The 18,799-nt window shown below is 34.8% G+C and overlaps 1 protein-coding gene across 1 annotated transcript in view; it reads right to left on the bottom strand.

The window, feature by feature from the left end:
- Window positions 1-18,799, bottom strand: part of ABCD2 (ATP binding cassette subfamily D member 2) — a 67,910-nt gene that overhangs the window by 42,654 nt on the left and 6,457 nt on the right. Inside the window, exons 3-6 of the mRNA XM_086713664.1 lie at window positions 11,068-11,189; window positions 7,603-7,771; window positions 6,868-6,962; window positions 2,632-2,777 (exon numbers count right to left, since the gene is read on the bottom strand). Coding sequence (XP_086569790.1) covers window positions 2,632-2,777; window positions 6,868-6,962; window positions 7,603-7,771; window positions 11,068-11,189 — 532 coding nt within the window. The remainder of the gene's footprint in view (window positions 1-2,631; window positions 2,778-6,867; window positions 6,963-7,602; window positions 7,772-11,067; window positions 11,190-18,799) is intronic.

The raw sequence follows: 18,799 nt of genomic DNA, 5'->3' as shown, positions 1-18,799 counted from the left end.
CGGTGGAATCTTTAGGGTTTTCCAAATAGTATCATGTCATCTACAAAGAGTGAAAGTTTGACCTCCTCCTGGCCAATTTGGATGCTTTTATTTCTTTGTGTGAATTGGTGATTTTATGTAGTAGTATGCTGATTCCGTTGTTTTTATCTATGAATCTACTATAGGTTTTCACTTTGTGGTAACAACCTAACTTCAATTGCATATAAAAGCTCTACTCTGGGATGCCTAAGTGACTCAATCAGTTGAGGATCCAACTTAGGCTCAGGTCATGATCTCACAGTTCATGGGTTCAAGCCCTGTGTCAGGCTCTGTGCTGACAGCTCAGAGCCTGGAAACTGCTTCGGATTCTGTGCCACCCTTTCTCTCTGCCCCCTCCCCTGCTCATGCTCTGTCTCTCTCTGTCTCTCAAAAATTAATGATCGTTATAATTTTTTTAAAAAACTCGACCCTTTCTTTTATGTTCTTAATATCACAATTTATCTCTTTTTATATTGTGTATCACTTAAAAGTTACACGAGTTGTAGTGATTTTTAGTACTCTGTCCTCTAACTTTCATACTAATATTTAAGTGGTTAACATACCATCTTATTACAGTATTAGAATATTCTGAATTTGACTATATATTTACCTTTACTAGTGTTCTATATGTTCATGTTTTCATGTTACTAGCTAGCTTCATTTCAGTTTCAAGAACTCCTTTCAGCATTTCAGGCAGGTCTAGTAGTGATGGATTCCCTCAGCTTTTGTTTGTCTGGGAAAGTCTTTATTTTTCCTTAATTTCTGAAGGATGATTTTGCTTGATTATGCACTTTTGTATGCCTTGGAAATGTCTTGTGTTGTTCAGGTTACAGCTATATTCAAGATCTGTACCTTTCTGGGGTGCCTGGGTGGCTCAGTCGGTTTAGCCTCCAACTTTGGCTCAGGTCATGATCTCACGGCACATGAGTTCGGGCCCCACATAGGGCTCTGTGCTGACCGTTCACAGCCTGGAGCCTGCTTTGGATTCTGTGTCTCCCTCTCTCTCTGCCCCTAACCCACTCACATTCTGTCTCTGTCTCTCTCAAAAAAAAAAAAAAAAATTAAAAAAAACCGAACTGTACCTTTTATATTATTTAGGAAATCTAAAATAGCTTAAAATATAAAATTTATATATACATGATTTTATTTGAATTGAGAGTAGAATTCTATGATAGAATATTTTTCTCATGATTCTATGCCTTATAACCTAAATTAAAAATTAAAAATCCATTTACTTAACACATTAGTGTCTGAAACTTAAGCTTTGGCAGGATAATTTAGTTGTCAGATTCAGAAGATCTCCCAAGAAACTTTAAAGCATATAGAGAAAGAGAAGGATTCTGGTGTCACAAGATGTTATCTATTTTGTGGTAAACATAAGAATTCATGACACTGCTCACATCCAATATTTTCTTATTGCTAACGCATCTCTTAATTCTCTTATACTTCAAGTAGCTTTCCACTGCTAACATAAGTCTTACTTTAAAAAAAATTTTTTTTAATGTTTATTTATTTTTGAGAGAGAGACAGAGCATGAACGGGGGAGGGGCAGAGAGAGAGGGAGACACAGAATCTGAAACAGGCTCCAGGCTCTGAGCCATCAGCCCAGAGCCCGAGGCGGGGCTGGAACTCACAGACCGCGAGATCGTGACCTGAGCTGAAGTCAGACACTTAACCGACTGAGCCACCCAGGCGCCCCATAAGTCTTACTTTAAAGCAAAGAACCTCACATAACTTCATCTGCCTAACTACAACATGCGGTCTAAAAATTAGACCAGAGGGCAGGAAGGTGCAAGCACTTTATAACAAAAGAAAAGGAGCAAGACAGACATGTGATAGTACCATACTTGATATAAATTTCACATTTGCTCTGGTTCTATACCTCCAGCCTAAGTGCTCTTTTAGGTTCCACAGAAGAATGTTCTAACACAATAGGAGTAAGTACTCTGTGATGTCTACCTAACCCGGGGTGATGACAGATGGAAAAGATGAGCAGGAATAAATATTCCAAATTCTCACGTATGACTTTGTATTCAGATATTTCTAAATGCTTATGAGGAAAGATGGCTAAAGAATTCAAAAGAAACAATGTTCCTTTTAAATATTTCTATGCTTACTTTACACTCATTCTTAGAGTAAAATTTTAATTAAGGTAGTTTCAAATGATTAATAATATAGCATAACAGTAATAGAGACTATTTTATAAAGGCTCTTAAAATATAAGTGAACAATTTTAGAACATATGAATGTATACAGCTTGATGAAGAGATTAGTATACTATCCAGGTAATATTTTTTCTGTGAGAAGAGATGAGTTGACATCTAAAACAATCAAATTATTCTTTCAACTAGCTTGCTATTCCTTGAGATTAACATCTGTAGTCTTTGAGTGCTCATTATATCTAGATAGATGGGAAAATAAAAAGAAGTGGTATTGTCCTGGAAACTTCTAATCAAAGCAATAATAAAACTTTTTGGATAACTAAATTTTTATTTCCTTAATAGCTGCTCTGAGTGAAAACTTGTTTAAAGATGATAAACTGAGGAGCCTAAGGAAATCAATATAATTCAAAAGAAAAATGAAATGTTTTTGTGATATAAAATATGTACCTACCTTTGTGGAATGTAGAACATATGTTGGGGAGGTGGTTTATAGAGGACTCCTTCATACACAGGCCAGAGCCCACTTAAAATTCTGAAGAGAGAACTTTTTCCACAACCATTGGGCCCAGTTATCAAAAGGTGCATTCCTTCTTGTACCTAGAGTAAGAAATAGAATTATAAACTGCAATATTTAAATGTGATTTCATTTGGCAGCATTTAAAAGCAATTCTTTGCAAATTTTGAAACACATGATAACCTAGGATTCGCAAGGATTCAAAAAATATATATATCAGGACTGAGAACATCAAATTTGGCTTTGACTTTGCTCTGAGGCTAATAGCATGATAAGATAATCCAACTCCAAAGGAAATAGACCTTCTTGGAATGAGCACTGGATTTCTAAAATTTTAATTGAGGTCCTGTCATCAGATGTTATACACATACGTAGAAACAAAACCACATGGGAAATAAGAAAGTATAAAATTTTAAATTAACATATATTAAATTTGATTTTATTTATATTAGTATTTGACTAAATTTATACTGAATTCAAATACAACTTTGTTGTATTTGTCAGTTGGAGTTATTATCTATAAACCAAAGTTTATTCTAAGATCCAGATGGTTGGTTTAATTTTCTATTTCAGCAGTCTGAAATGTTACACAATCACAAAAGCTCATCAGAGAGATGAAATGATTCTAATTCTGTTTTGTTCACAGATGGGGAAAATACATTTACCAAGCCAAGAGAGAGGAAAGCAAGAAGACTATAATTTAGTCTTATGTCTAGGAATGGATTAAAACATATATATACATATGTCATATATGTTATATATATGTTATATGTGTTATATATATGTTACATATGTTGTATATGTATAATATATAATTCTAGGAATGAATTAAAACATATATATATATATATATATATATATATATATATATATATATCATAAGTTTTTATCCATTATCAGTTGGATGCTTCTCTTTAGAATCTTCCATCTTATTTATCATTTAAATTTAAACAGTTAAGTTTCATGAATTCCCATTCCACCCAATAGAATCAGGAAGCTGTCTTAGTGTGGTATTTAAAAGGCATTGTAAAAAACAAGGAAAAAGAACAGCATTTAAAAACTTGCCTTAAGAACACTGATAAGAACATTTCTAAGAACAAATGATATTTTGTAATCAGTACTAAAAAGTGAATATAGCATCAACGTATGAAAGGCAGAAATCTGTATGCTTGTAGATACAGTTTTGTGTAATAAGGACACAAATATCTAAGTATCAGTGATATAGAATATGTCATATTTAAAACTCAATGATGAAGGAGTGCCTGGGTGGCTCAGTCTGTTAAGGGCTTGTCTCTTGATTTTGGCTCAGGTCATGATCTCACAGTTTTTGAGATTGAGCACCGAGGTTCTGTGCTGTTAGCCTGCACAGAGCTTGCTTGGGATTCGCTCTCTCTTCCATTCTCTCTACCCCCCTCACCCCCCAAAAAAAAATAAATAAATAAATAAACTAAAAAAAAAAAAAGAAAACTCAAAGGTGAAAAAACACTATATTATTTGCATTATGTCAGTATAAGGGATCACTTCCATGTCTACATATTGTGTATAACATAAGCTGGAATCTTCTTGTTGAAAGAAGGTGGTGGGAAGAGGAAGGAAGGGAAGGAAAAAAGGGAAGGATTGGGAAGGAGGTTAAGATAAAGGAGCTAGGGATGTATACAATAAGTATATGTAAAGCCAAAATGGTTCAGATTTATGTTCTGTCTAAATAATTAGATTTCCTTAGTAAACACTGATTGGATATCTACCATGTGCCAGACATTCCTCTAGGCACAAGGGCTACAGTGCTACCCAAGACACATTTCTGTTCTCATAGAGCTTATATTCCAATGGGAAAGACGACAAGAAACATGTGAACAAAAATTAAGCAGTGATAAATACTTCTTTAATGGCAAAACAAGAAAGATTCATTTGGGAAAGATGGTGGCATTGTGGGGTTGGAGGTGGTAGGGGGGATGCTTCTTTTGAATGGGTGGACAGGAAAATCCTCTTTGAGGAGGTAACGTTTAGGCTGACCCTGTGTGACAAGAAACAGCCAGTCAGAGCAGCAGAAAGAACATTTCAAGCACTGAAGGCAGCTACCACAAGGACATAAGACAGGAGTGAGCTTGAGTCTAAACATTTTACTATAGATATTTTTTCTCCCTAATTGTAGCCAGCTGAAAAGTTATTTTGATAGAATAAAGTTTGAAGAAAATCCTGGGAAGAACCCAGAAAGAATTAATTTTGTGATTTGCTGCACTCTGTCACTAGAGAGAGGGTTAAGGAAGTTTAATTTTGTAGAAGCATAAATACCTCCCAAATGATTTTTTTAAAGGTATGTGGCATGGCAAAAGGCATATTCACAAAATATTTTAATAGCATCATTCTCTATTAGGAATTCTCAGAAATTTAACACATTTGAGTCATAATAGAAGCCTTTTCTATATTCGTATTATTTTATTAGCATAAGTTTTCTTATGTTTAACAGTGAGAGTGAAGCAAAAATAATTCCCACATCATTGAGTTTTCTTTATCAAATAGTTTTTTAATCCCATAATGGATAAGAACCTTTTCCTCTAGAAACCTGTTTGTCAATGTATATATAGGAAACAGAATTTTCATTATATTTTAGGGACCTGACACTTTTTAAATAAAACTCCCCGAGTCAGAAACAAAGCCAACTATCATAAAGTATACTATATTCACATTTATCTTTGTAGAACTTCAAAATTGATGACATTTCATTAGATTAAGTATTTTTAAATTCATTTTGTATAAAAAACAAACTGAGCCCTGAATTTTTTCACAGAAAGAGTGTGATGTGTCCACAATAATGTAGTTAGTAGGTGGTATAATTCAAGACTCTTAATACTATTTAATAAATGGAACAACAAGAATTGATACTACAAAACCTAACCTGACAAATTCTGTATAACAAGTCATAAATTAAAAATTGCTAAACTATTAATAAATAATTAAACATTCCATATATGCCCCTTCAAATGTTTTATTTCAAATCTAAAGATTATGGTGCATCATTAGCACCTAATTGGTACTCATGATCATATCCAACTAATTAAATCATTCTGTAAGTCTATAAATGGAAAAATAAAGCCTAAACAAATTGTAATTTAAATACAATTTCTCAGGCATCTGGGTGGCTTAGTCGATTAAGCGTCTGACTCTTGATTTCAGCTCAGGTCATGATCCCAGGGTCATGGGATTAATCCCTAAATCAGCCTCTATGCTGAGGAGCCTGCTTAAGAGTCTCTCTCTCTGCCCCTCCCCCACTCATTCTCTCTCTCAAAACAAACAAACACAATTTCTCCTATATTTATTAACACAGAATTTTCCCATGTTCAGTACTTATCTTCCAGAACCCTTATTCATTTGCAAGCACATCTGTAATAATTAAACCTAGACTGAGGTCCATGCTGAAATCATTAGTATGTGTATTGTCATGTTTGTAATTCTGTTACCAAGTCCAATCATGTCTTCGTAAATTTAGATACCTTCATTGTAGTCATTAATGCTTATCAGCGAATTATTGTGTGCTTGAATTCCAAAAATGTTTGTTCAAATTTTACAGTGCTTTAAATTAGGGCCTCTGGTTTACTAAGCAATTTTCACTTCTTGGTTTTTGTTACCAAGACATAGAATAATAAATAACAACTCTTAATCTCAACAAAATTAAACACTAATTTCCAATCCATGAATCTTCTGATTATTTCTTCCTATGGAAGAGGTGATTATTGGAAATATAAATTATATTTAGAGAATATATAATAGCAGAAGTAAACTTGCTAATGACCTCTTCCTTATATTTTAGTAAATACATTACAACATAGGCTTGTATATTTTGAGTAATCCCTATGAGGAAAAAATTAAAATCTTTTTCCAGATATTAATTTCTGAGGAATTTCTCTATTGTTCCCAAAAGTTACCTTGTATGGGCCCTCAGTGCACTGAGAAATTTTGACTTTCACCCCTGCAAAAAAGCAGTAGAAATCAAATTTCTCTTTCTCTTTGCTTTCTGAGGAACTGCTTCTGTAATTGAGCCACTATGCATACCTTTCTTGATTTCCCCTCCTTTCCATATGCTCCTCCAAGTACTTAACATAAGGTACATGAATTCTGAGTTGTTTTGTATTAGTGTGATGGCAACAATCAGAAGATTCTTGAATATCATCTTACTTTGAAGTTTAGCCTGGAAGCCACCACTTCTCCCGTTGGTGTAATTATGGGAACATTTTCACAAATAATTCCATGATCCACATCAATAACTCTTCCTAAAAGTTAAGGAATAGTTTAAGTTATAAAAGCTAGTATATGTTGTATCTACATCTCAAAAGAGGTTTAATGTAAATTTGGACATTCCGACACATATATTTGGAAAATATTTCTCAGAAACATTGTACAATAATCTAATGTCAACATCATAATAAGAGCATAATGAGATAAACTCTATCTGATATAACCTAGCTATATTCTTTATAATTGTTTATTTCACTAAATTAACCTTCCCTACAGAAAAAATACAATGCTGCAATAAGAGAATTAAGGTGTGGAATAACACAATTTTTTAAAATGTGATAATTAAAGTTAAGTTAAAAAATATAGAATAATGAAGAACAATAAAATGTTAGCTCTAATTCTGTATTTGAATTTTAAAAGCAAACAATTCATCCTGCCATATGTTCAGTTTCTAAAAATAATTCTAGAAATTTGTTCTAAATAAAATAGCATAATTTTTTCTTGGTAATGTTAGTCACCACTCCTCAAATTGTGACACTAACTTTAGGAATAGTTGTTTAAATAAGTAAATATTAGCTCTTGGTAACTAATAACAGTGATCTTCTAAAAAATTTTGGTTCTGTTGATAAAGTAAGCATTTCAAAAGAGGAAAATATAAAACATTTGCTTTAATACCTTTGATTTCCAATGTGTCACTGAGGGGTAATTCTATGTTAACTCCATTCTTGCTATGGTTTTCAGACTCTTGCATGACAGCAGCTCTCTTATAAATGCCTCTTTTTACTTCATCAAAGACCCAAAACATATTGTACACTCGAGCAGTATAGCCTGCTAATTCTGTGATCTAAAATCAGCACAGAGATAAAATAGAGTTAATATACTCCAGATAGACTTTTAAATAAATATGCAATCTATTAGCTTCTTGATTTAATATTAAAGATCTTATTTCATAATACATGAAAAAAATAATACATCTGTTAGTGATAAAAAATAACAGAAAAGGCTTACCAAGAGAGCAAAATAACACAGTGTCAATGTAAATTTGATTGGAATTATAAAACCCATAAAAAATTATTCATTCAAGTGAGTGTTCAAAATAAAATGTAAAGATTTCAGAATGTTAGTGAGGCTTAAAATCTTTCAATCAAATTTCTGATTTGGCTCCTGTTTACATGACAAATTTTATTTCCAGAAAATTAGAAATTTTGTGAAAAGCTTAACGTCATTCAATGAAATAACAATCCTTTGTTTTGATATCTTTTTTCAATTTAAAATGGAAGATTTTAAATATAAGAAAAATAGGGTTTTTTTCCTTATTATGAAATGAATGTTTTTAAGTCAAATTGATTGTCAAAATTCCTAAGCTTCGCCAAAGAAAACACTCCTGTCAGAGGATATCAATACTGGAAGTGAGCTCAGTGAAAAGCTTCAAATCCTTTTCAGTCCAAATCCCATAGTTCAGCTTCTTTTCCAGCCAAACATGATTTACATGCCCAAAGAAAAACATTAAATCTGACTTTTATTCTGGGTGAGATTAAAAATGAGATAAATCTCTGTTTTAGTCCCTAAGGCTCAGTAGAATGGTGCCTTGCTCTTATTCTGCCACTTGTCCAATTTAGGTTGAATCCCTTGCTGTTTTTCTATTAAAATAACACCTTGTTGTTACCAGGGTAATGTGAAAGGTGACTCATCTCCTGTCAAGACCATCTTTCTCAGTGCAAAGAAAAGCACAAAAACCATTCCCTTATGGGAATATTTACTAGGAAATTGGTACCAACAAGCAAGGCATGTCACTAATAAATTGTGGAATAATACAACAATGCTGACATTTGTGTAAGGTTTATGTGTGTGCAAAACCTAAGCCGTAAATGAGTATGGATAGTTATCAATAGCCTTCTAGCACACGTCTCTACTATGTGAGAAGTCTGTATTTAGTATTTCATTTCTGTATATTAATGTTGTAACTATTTAATCGGTAATTTCTAAAATGTTATCTAGAAGAATCCCTTGAGTCCCCAAGTGGAGCAAGACAGAGCCAAGAATTAACAACATACAGATTCAAAAGAAACTCAGGTAAATGTATTTGCATAGAGGAAAAAATCCAAAATGAAATGTATGGGTCAGTTAAAGAAAGGCAAGAGGCAATGAGTTAATACGCTAGAATGCAAGGTGGAGTGGGCAGAGTGAGCATATGACTGTTGACAAATTACTTTGGGATACAAGGCAGGGAGTTTGCCCTAGGACTCTTACTCTAGAGAGGAATCTTGTTTCTTCTGGAACCAGCAGAGAGAACGCATGGTTCTTGCTTGTGCTGTTACAGCAATGGTAAGATTCTTTAGATGTGAACATTCTATGATCCCAAGTATATTCAGGGAAAATAAAGCAAAATGAAATTATTTCTTGTATTGGATACAATGTAGAAAAAACTAGTCAATTTCTTTCTGTGACTTAGGTAGCAAAGTATTTTAATATGAGATGCGTAAAACTTTGATTTGTCATTTAATTTTAATTAATGATTTATTACATCAAAAACCTATCTTAAAAACTATGTACACATTATCAAAATTATTATTTGAAAAAAAATTTAAAGCTGAGTTGTTTTGGTATATGACCCTAAACAATCGGTTTTACTTTAAAAAAAAAAAAAATCCTTTCAATAAATCAGTTGTTGAATGACACTGAAAACTTTTGTCAGCAAATCACAAGCTTTCTTACTCTTTTATATGGTCTATTCAAGGCTGATTTAATAGGCAGATAAATTTATAACGATGGTCTGGTGATTCATATTGATACAAAAGCCAAAAGAGTAAATTAATGGTGAAAATGATTAATCATGGGAATATTATATAATATCTGAAATAAATAATTTCTAATTTTAACACTGTGACATCTTCATGTCTTAATACCATTCTTTCAGCAAACATTTCTTGACCACATACAATATTCCAAGTATTAAAATGATTAGGACTGCAAAGATGAGTAAGTTAATGCTTTCCACTCAGGGTCTGGTGAGCAGATAGACAATTGTAATGTGGTAAAGCATCAGATTTACTGGGACACGGAGAAGGGAGACCCAGACTCTGCAAGGAAGGTGGGGAAGAAGGTGGAATCACAAGAGGATTTTATATGCGGTTGGTGAGGCTTGACTTGTCATGAACGATGAGTACAAGTTTGCAAAGTATATAAATGATATTATTGGCTAGCAGTGATTGAATTCCTTAATATGTGTTATTTTTATAATTATTACGACTTTTTAATGTTTATTTATTTTTGAGAGAGACAGAGAGAGACAGAGAGTGAGCAGGGGAGGGACAGAGAGAGAGAGGGAGACACAGAATCCGAAGCAGGCTCCAGGCTCTGAGCTGTCAGCAAGAGCCCCACACAGGGTTTGAACTCACGAACCATGAGATCATGACCTAAGCCAAAGCTTGGATGCTTAACCGACTGAGCCACCCAGATGCCCCTGTTGTTTTAAATATTCTACATGTATTGACTCACAACAACCCTACAAAATCAATGCCATCATTATACCCACTTCACATATGAGGAAACAAATGCAGACAGGTTAAGGAACTTGATCAAGTTCACATAATTTGTAAATACTGGAGTAAGCTTTTAAATGTAGGTTCTCTGGTTCCAGAATCCACACCTAATAGACTTTTTTTTAAAAACAGATGTCATACTAGGGGCGCCTCTGCGGCTCAGTCGGTTGAGCGCCCTGCTCTTGATTTGGGCTCAGTTTATGATCTCACTGTTCTTGAGATCAAGCCTTTAAGTCAGGCTCTAGCTCATAGGGCTGGGGCCGCTTGGGATTCTCACTCTCCCTCTCTCTCTCTCTGCCCCTCCCCTCCTTGTGCACTTACTCGCTCTGTCTCAAAATAAACAAATAAACATTAAAAAAAAAAAAAAGAAAAGAAAACTATACACCGAAAAAGGGGAGTTTCAATTGAGAGTGTAAAACTCAAATAGTATTAGCATCAAAACACTTAGGAGTTGCTGCCCTTTATCTTGATTACAGTTTTAGGAATTTTTAGTAGAGAAAAGATGCTTTCAAAATGCTAAGTATATCTGATAATTTACATCTTTCTTGATTTTCAAATATTTTATTTTAATCAAATTGAAAACAAGATATGCAAGTACCTCTTTGTATGACGACATAATCCTTTCGATAGCATCAGCTCCAGAGGCCAATAAATTTCGAGCAGTAGTAAAGGCTTCTGTCCGTTCACTAACCATAGCTTGTTTTTGGCCATCTTCTAGATCTAAAAGCAAATTACAAAACTATTGAGTTTTTTCAAGTAACTATTTCATTTTTACAAATGAAATGGTGACTAAAAAACCCACGTGTAAATTTTTCATTAATATCAGCAATTTTCTAGAAATGTAATGAATTATTGAAAATACAGTATTTGTACCGGATTTTATTTAAAGCTTCCTTTCATTATTTTTTTAGGAGAGAGTTAGAGCAATTAAATTACCAATTAAGACTATTTTCATTTAGCATTTTTTCAAACCTTTCCAAATTCAACATTCAGCCCTTCTTACAGTTACGCAATAAAATGCTAGTGATTTGTTCAATAAACTAGTAATAACTGGAATATAAGCAAGTATTTCTAGGGTGATTCCTTCAATAGAAATGTAAATTAGCTGATCTTCATAATCTAGACTTAGTTTATATGTTTCACCCAAACTGTACCTACAGCACTTCAAACATACGATATTCCATTCACCTCAAGCATACAAAATTCTGTTTATCCTTTGGTATTTGCATATACCATTTCCTTGAAATGGTATATATACCATTAATATATATACTTACTGCACTTCCCTTCCTTTTTTTGCCTAGCTCTTTCTTTAAGAAAGTCAACTCTTTAAAAGAGATTTCCCTGGAAACCCTCGTCTGCCTTTTCTAATAATCTATAGGCTCCTTAAGAGTCAAGACTGTTTTTTACTCTTTATTCCCAGTACTCAGCAGAGTGTCCAGCACAGAGCACACCTCAATGTGTATTGAATGCATGGATGAACAAATGGATACATGGATGAACATCCTAAATTACTGTCAAAGCAGAATTACGGTCAAGAGTAGGAGGTAGACTAGGTTTGAATGCAGGCTCTACTACTTAATGACAAATGGTAAGAGAAATAAAACAAGCCAATGACCTTCTTCATGCCTATTTTCTCATGTGTAAATGAGGGAATTCACACTACTATCTTAAACAATTGTATCTCAAAGGATTGTTGTGAGGTTTAAAGGTGAGACACAAATGAAGTATTAGTCTAATCCATGGCTGATAATAAGTGCTCTAAGTGTTAGCGGTGATTACTTTCTCTGGTTATTATTGCGTATGTACTCAATTTAGTCTTATTCTTCTCAATTATTCTCCCCAGTCATTACTTTATATTTCCCATCATCTATAGGATTCTCAACATGGTTCTCCTATAAATTATCTCCAAAGTTCTAAATTAAATACTATAAATTAATGAAAGTATTAGAATGCTATAGATAGCCATAGGCCCGTTTTGATATATATTTCTCTCTGTTTTATCTCAGTGTAAAGTGTTTTTTTGTTTGTTTGTTTGTTTGTTTCATTTTTTGTGTTTTGTTTTCTACAACAGTGCAAATATTTAACTTGTGCCCTGCTAGGACTACCAAATACTTTTACCTTTACTTGCTCATAGACAGCTCAGCTGAGTTTGAAAGGGTTCCATGCATAATATAAGGTAAAATTCACTCAGCAGATATTTACTCAACAACTAGGTGTGTTAAGAAATTAGGCACAGTATTATATGACATGCAAGGATAAATGTGATTTTCAGACTCTTTCCTTGGGGGACTTACAGTCTGGTAGGAGACAGAAGACAAGTTGCTAAATAACTACGCAGGGTAGCCTATGACAAGAGTTAGTGTGAGGTGTTTGGAGAGGGCAAAAATCAATTCTTGCTGCAAGACACAGGAAATGTTTCACGGAGCAGCCGACTGTGACAGAGTCCTTGAAGACTATGTACAATTAAGAAATCACAAGTACAGCGTAAGTAATGGCACAGAGAAAGGAAATTTCAAGCAATGCCAATTGGATGATAAATAGCCTGCTCATGTTACAGTATGGATGGTGTCAGGCACAGATTTCACTTGAATATCAGAATCACTGTGTGTCCATGGAGACATTTTATGATAATCCAATATGGTCCCTCCTGGCCCTACTGTTAATCACCACTTTACAGAACTACCATTAGTCCCTTGAAGTTAGTTTCCTTGAAGAATGAAAAAAGAAAGGCTTTGAGTGCTGGTAGAAGTGAGGAGTGAAGGATGTGATTGGATAAATAGACTGGGAACAGAATGTAGATATTCTTAACACATTTAAATGTGATAAAATTTAGATAGCCACAAAAAAATTACAGAAGGGTTCTCAGCAAGCTACAAAAATAATGAATTGCTATATCAGTTAAAGTTCTAAGAATAGGTTTGGCTCATAGAGAATCTGGCTGATGATCTAAAATAATTATGGAATTTTATGAATTTAGGTTAAAAGGGGTTTGAGTAGCAGCTTTCATCAACAGCCTCTGTTAACAAGGAAAAACACTAGCACAGATGGATTTGTGCTTGATACGGCATGGTACTTTCCATGTTGCTTTGGCAGATTAGTGCTTACTGGGTTTTCTTCACGCTTTTAGCAACAAAATTACAGATAGCTGTGGACAGATTTCATTTGACTTTTATTCTATTGGTTGTTTTTTGGCAGGTACTATGAGGACAGTGCCAGTAGTATTTTGTCATGCATACAACAGCCAACTGCATAACTTCTATGAAAAAGCCAAATTCCTTAGTGGCAGAATATAAATTCATGACCTAGGGCACTCACGTATTTTGTATCATAGGTCAACACATTTTATTTTCCTCACCAAATAGTTTAAATATTTTGTCAAATGTTTCTCATTTAAGGATGTAATATTTAACATTATTTGCTCATTTTACTTCAACCTTTCAGCTCTGCTAATAAAAAGTATATATTGAAAGATGGTGACATCTGTTATTCACTGCAAAGGTGAGAAAAAATTTAAAAACTAAGGTTATGTCACGATGCACTTGTCAAAAACCCTACAGCTGTACAACGCAAAGAATAAATCCTAATGTAAACTATGCATTTCAGTTAATAATGTGTGCATATTGGTTCATCAGTTGTAACGAATGTACCACACTAATACAAGATGTAAATAATAGGGGAAGCTGTGAGGGAAACTGGATATTTATTTGGAACTCTTTGTACTTCCTGCTCAATTTTTCTGTACACCTAAAACTGCTCTAAGAAAATTAAGTCTATTAATTTTTTGTTTAAGTAGGCTTCATGCCTCAAAGCAGGGTTTCAACTCACGAGCCTAAGATTCAGACCTGAGTTGAGATCAAGAATCGGACTCTCAGCAGGTGACTCTGAGCCACCGAGGCACCCTAAGTCTATTAATTTTTTAAAAACTAAAATAGTAGGTTATTCCTCCGTACTTTTTTCTTTGGACTTATAATCTGAGTTTAATTCTTTCCACTTGAATTTTATCTTTATCACATTGACAAATCTCAGCAAAACCTTATGGTCTTTCCCTACCTCACACTGTATAAAATATCAATTCTAATTGGATTGAAGATCTCAATATGAAATGAAAAACCAATAATTTTCTAGAAGATAAAGTAGGAGAATATCTTCATGGCCTTGGATTAGGCAAATATTTCTTGAATAAGACATAAAACCACTAACCATACACACAAAAATGATTGATAAACTGAACTGTTAAAATGAACTTCTCTTACACACTATTAAGAGACTGAAAAGGTAAGAATAGAGTGGGAAAAGATATTTAAGATTGTGTGTGTGTATGTCTGACAAAAGTCACATTATAGAGTACATAAGAATTTTTACAAATCATTAAGAAAAAAACAGAAAAGTCAATTTAAAAGTGAGCAAAAAACTTATTGGTGCTTCATAAGAAAAGCTATCTAGGGTGCCTGGGTGGCTCAGTTGGTTAGGTGTCCGACTTCAGCTCAGGTCATGATCTCGAGGTTTGTGAGTTCGAGCCCTGCACTGGGCCCCACATCGGGCTCTGTGCTGACAGCTCAGAGTCTGGAGACTGCTTTGGATTCTGTCTGCCTCTCTTTCTCTGCCTCTCCCCTACTTGTGCTCTGTCTCTCTCTCGTTCTCTCTCAAAAATAAACATTAAACATAAAGAAACAAGAAAAGAAAAGAATAATAGTTAAAATGAAAAAAAACAAAGTAACTCATTCATGAGTTGGAGCCCAGTGTCAGGCTCTGTGTTGGCAGCTCAGAGCCTGGAACCTGCTTCAGATTCTGTGTCTCCCTTTCTCCCTGTCCCTCCCCCAACTTATGCGCGCGCACGCACGTGCACGCACTCTCTCTCTCTCTCAAAAATAAACACTAAAAATTTTTTTTAGAAAGAAAAGCTATCCAAATGGCCAATAAACAAAAAGTGCTTAATCTCTTGGGGCCTGGGTGGCTCAGTCAGTTGAGCATCTGACTTAGGCTCAGGTCATGATCTCGCGGTTTGTGAGTTCAAGCCCTGCCTCCAGCTCTGTGCTGACAGCTGGAGCCTGGAGCCTGCTTCGGATTCTGTGTCTCCTCCTCTCTCTGCCTCTCCCCTGCTCATGCTCTGTCTCTCTGTCTCTCAATAATAGATAAATGTTAAAAAAAAAAAAAAGTGCTTAATTTCATTAGTCATCAGAGAAATGCAAACTAAGGCCACAGTGATTTACCACTATGCCTAAAATGAAAAAGACTGACATCAAACATCGACAAAGATGTGGAGCAACTAGAACTCCTATGTGTACTGTATGATACTATTTATACAAGTTTCAAACCCAGCAAACACTAATGAATGGTCAGTAGAATAATTGCCTTTACTGGGGCATACTGGGAACAGGAGTAAGTGGGACTGGGGACACGGGGCTGAAGATGGGAATAACACTAGCAGGGAGCATGGGGGATTCTGGGATGTAGGTAAGTTTCTATTTCTTGGGAGTGGTAATTATTTGTATTTGTTAACTTTGTGACAGTTCATTGAGTGGTACACTAATGATCGGGTCCTTTACTGCATGTATGTTATACTTTAAAAATTATAGCTATGTAATAGGCATAGCTAATTACAGCTAAAAAAGTATGCCTTTCGTATGTTTTGGTAATTATTGTTACAATAAATTGGTCAACAGGAGAGGAATTACATCCAAACTGACCCATAATATAAAATTATATTCCAATGATTTGACATTAGAATATGAGACACTAACACAACAGGAGTTATAACTATGATTTTGTGGGAGGTACATTTTAGGAATAAAAAACATCACCCATGTTACTAGGTGATGATAGAGTTTAGTTCAATTCTTAAACACAGTATCTGTCAGTTACTATTTCTGCTCTGCCGCCTTACACTAGCAGACCACCAACAGGCAGGTACTACCCGTAGTGCTAGCGGCTTAGAAGCTTGCTTCCCTGTTACATGCCTGTGATAAGATCTGGTAGGAGAGAACTAAAGTAGCTTTCTTTGGCCTTGCCCAGAACTGTTCTTGATATGACCAGAAGAAAAAGGCCTATAACATTAAAAAATTGAGATGATACCAGGTGGCCAACAGACATATGAAAAGATGCTCAAAAATCACTCATCATGGAGGAAATGCAAGTCCAAACTACAATGAGATGTCACATCATACCCATCAGAATGGCTAAAATCCAAACACAAGAAACAGCAAGTGTTGGCAAGGATGTGGAAAAAAGGAACCCTTTTATACTATTGGGGGGATGCAAACTGGCGCAGTCACAATGGACAACAGTATGGAGGTTCCTCAAAAAACCGAAAATAGAACTACCCTATAATCCAGTAATTGTACTCCTGGGTATTTACCCAAACAATACAAAAACACTAATTTAAAGGGATACATGCATTCCTATGTTTATAGCAGCATTATTTACAATAACCAAATCATGGAAGCAGCCCAAGTATCCATTGATTAATGACTGGATGTGGTATGTACACACAATGGAATATTATTCAGCCATAAGAGAAGAATGAAATCCTGCCACTTGCAACAATATGGATGGAGCTAGAGAGTAAAATGCTAAGCGAAATAAGTCAGAGAAAGACAAGTACTGTATGATTTCACTCATATGTGAATTTAAGAAATTAAATAAATGAGTAAAGGTAAAAAAAAAAAAAAAGAGAGAGAGACACAAACCATGAAACAAACTCTTAACTATAGAGAACAAAGTGATGGTTACCAGAGGGGAGGTGGTTGGGGGGGATGGGTGAAATAGGTGCTGGGGATTAAGGAGTGTACTTGTCATAACGAGCCCTGGGTGATGTATGAAATTGTTGGATCACAATATTGTACACATGAAACTAATATAACACTGTATGTTAACTACACTGGAAGTTAAAATAAAAAAAAATTCGAGATTTTCTTCATAGCATTTCAATCTCTCTTTTGACACCAGATAAAAGTAATATCCTCTAAAAAATAAAATAGAAAATATACATAATTAACTATATCAGTGCTTCTTTTCAACCATCTGGCCACATGATTACTTAGTGTCAAACTAAGTTAAATCCCTTCTAGAGCAAGTTCCAGTATCTAATATGGAGGCCACATGGTGACGGGGGAAAACATAGCGCACTAGGAATTATGGAGTGCCTTCCATCCTTAGTGCTTCTACTAACCATTTGTGTGAATGTAGGCAATTCTGGGGCTCCAGAATAGATGACTTGGAAGCTCCTCTTCCGATGTGAAAATAGCATGATTCTGTATGCAATTTTGTAATGGGAACTTGAACATAAACATAATCCTGCCCTTACCAGAAGATTTCACTTAAAGCTGTAAGTAAATGGTATAACAAAACTACTACAGAACTATTTTCCTTTTCTCCTCCAAAAAAAAAAGAAAGAAAGAAAGGAAGAAAGAAAAATTGTGCTCCTATACTTCTGATTTCCTAATCATTTCCAAATGCTTTGCTCCTTTAACTATGAGAACCATGCCAGCAAACATCTATTGACTATTTCTCATGAGGCAGGGAATATTCTAAGTTTTACGTATGTCAGTTTTAATCCTCATAACAACCCTGCTATAATTTCCCCTATTTTGGAAATGAGAAAATTGAAGCACAAAAAAGTTCAATGATTTGCCTGTAGTCACAGCTTTACCTAGTAAGCAAAAGGGCCAGCATTTGAACCCAGAAAATCTGACTCCAGTGCCCACATGTTAAGAATATAATAAATATTAACAATTGCTTCCACCTAAGCTTTTACTATTTGCCAAGGACTGTTTCTTTTTTTTTTCTTTTAATTTTCTTTTTTTAATTTACATCCAAATTAGTTAGCATATAGTGCAACAATGATTTCAGGAGTAGATTCCTTAATTCCCCTTACCCGTTTAGCCCATCCCCCCTCCCACAACCGTTCCAGTAACCGTTTGTTGCCAAGGACTGTTTCAAAGCACATTAAATACTTTACATATAATTTCATAACAATTCTGTAAGATATATATTCTTATCCCTATAGTTAAGATGAGAAAACTGGGACATAGAAAGCTTATGTAACTTTCTCAAGGATGGTTAAGTATTAAACAGCAGAGTGAAAATTTGAGCAGTGGCCTGCTTCTTTCTTCATTCTATCTTTTCTCTATCCTTTTTTTTTTTTTTTTTAATTTTTTTTTTCAACGTTTATTTATTTTTGGGACAGAGAGAGACAGGGCATGAACGGGGGAGGGGCAGAGAGAGAGGGAGACACAGAATCGGAAACAGGCTCCAGGCTCTGAGCCATCAGCCCAGAGCCTGACGCGGGGCTCGAACTCACGGACCGCGAGATCGTGACCTGGCTGAAG

The sequence above is a fragment of the Puma concolor genome, chromosome B4, assembly GCF_028749965.1.
Source record: "Puma concolor isolate L17-30 chromosome B4, mPumCon1.1.hap2, whole genome shotgun sequence".
Taxonomy (NCBI): domain Eukaryota; kingdom Metazoa; phylum Chordata; class Mammalia; order Carnivora; family Felidae; genus Puma; species Puma concolor.
This window is presented reverse-complemented; position numbering and strand designations above follow the sequence as displayed.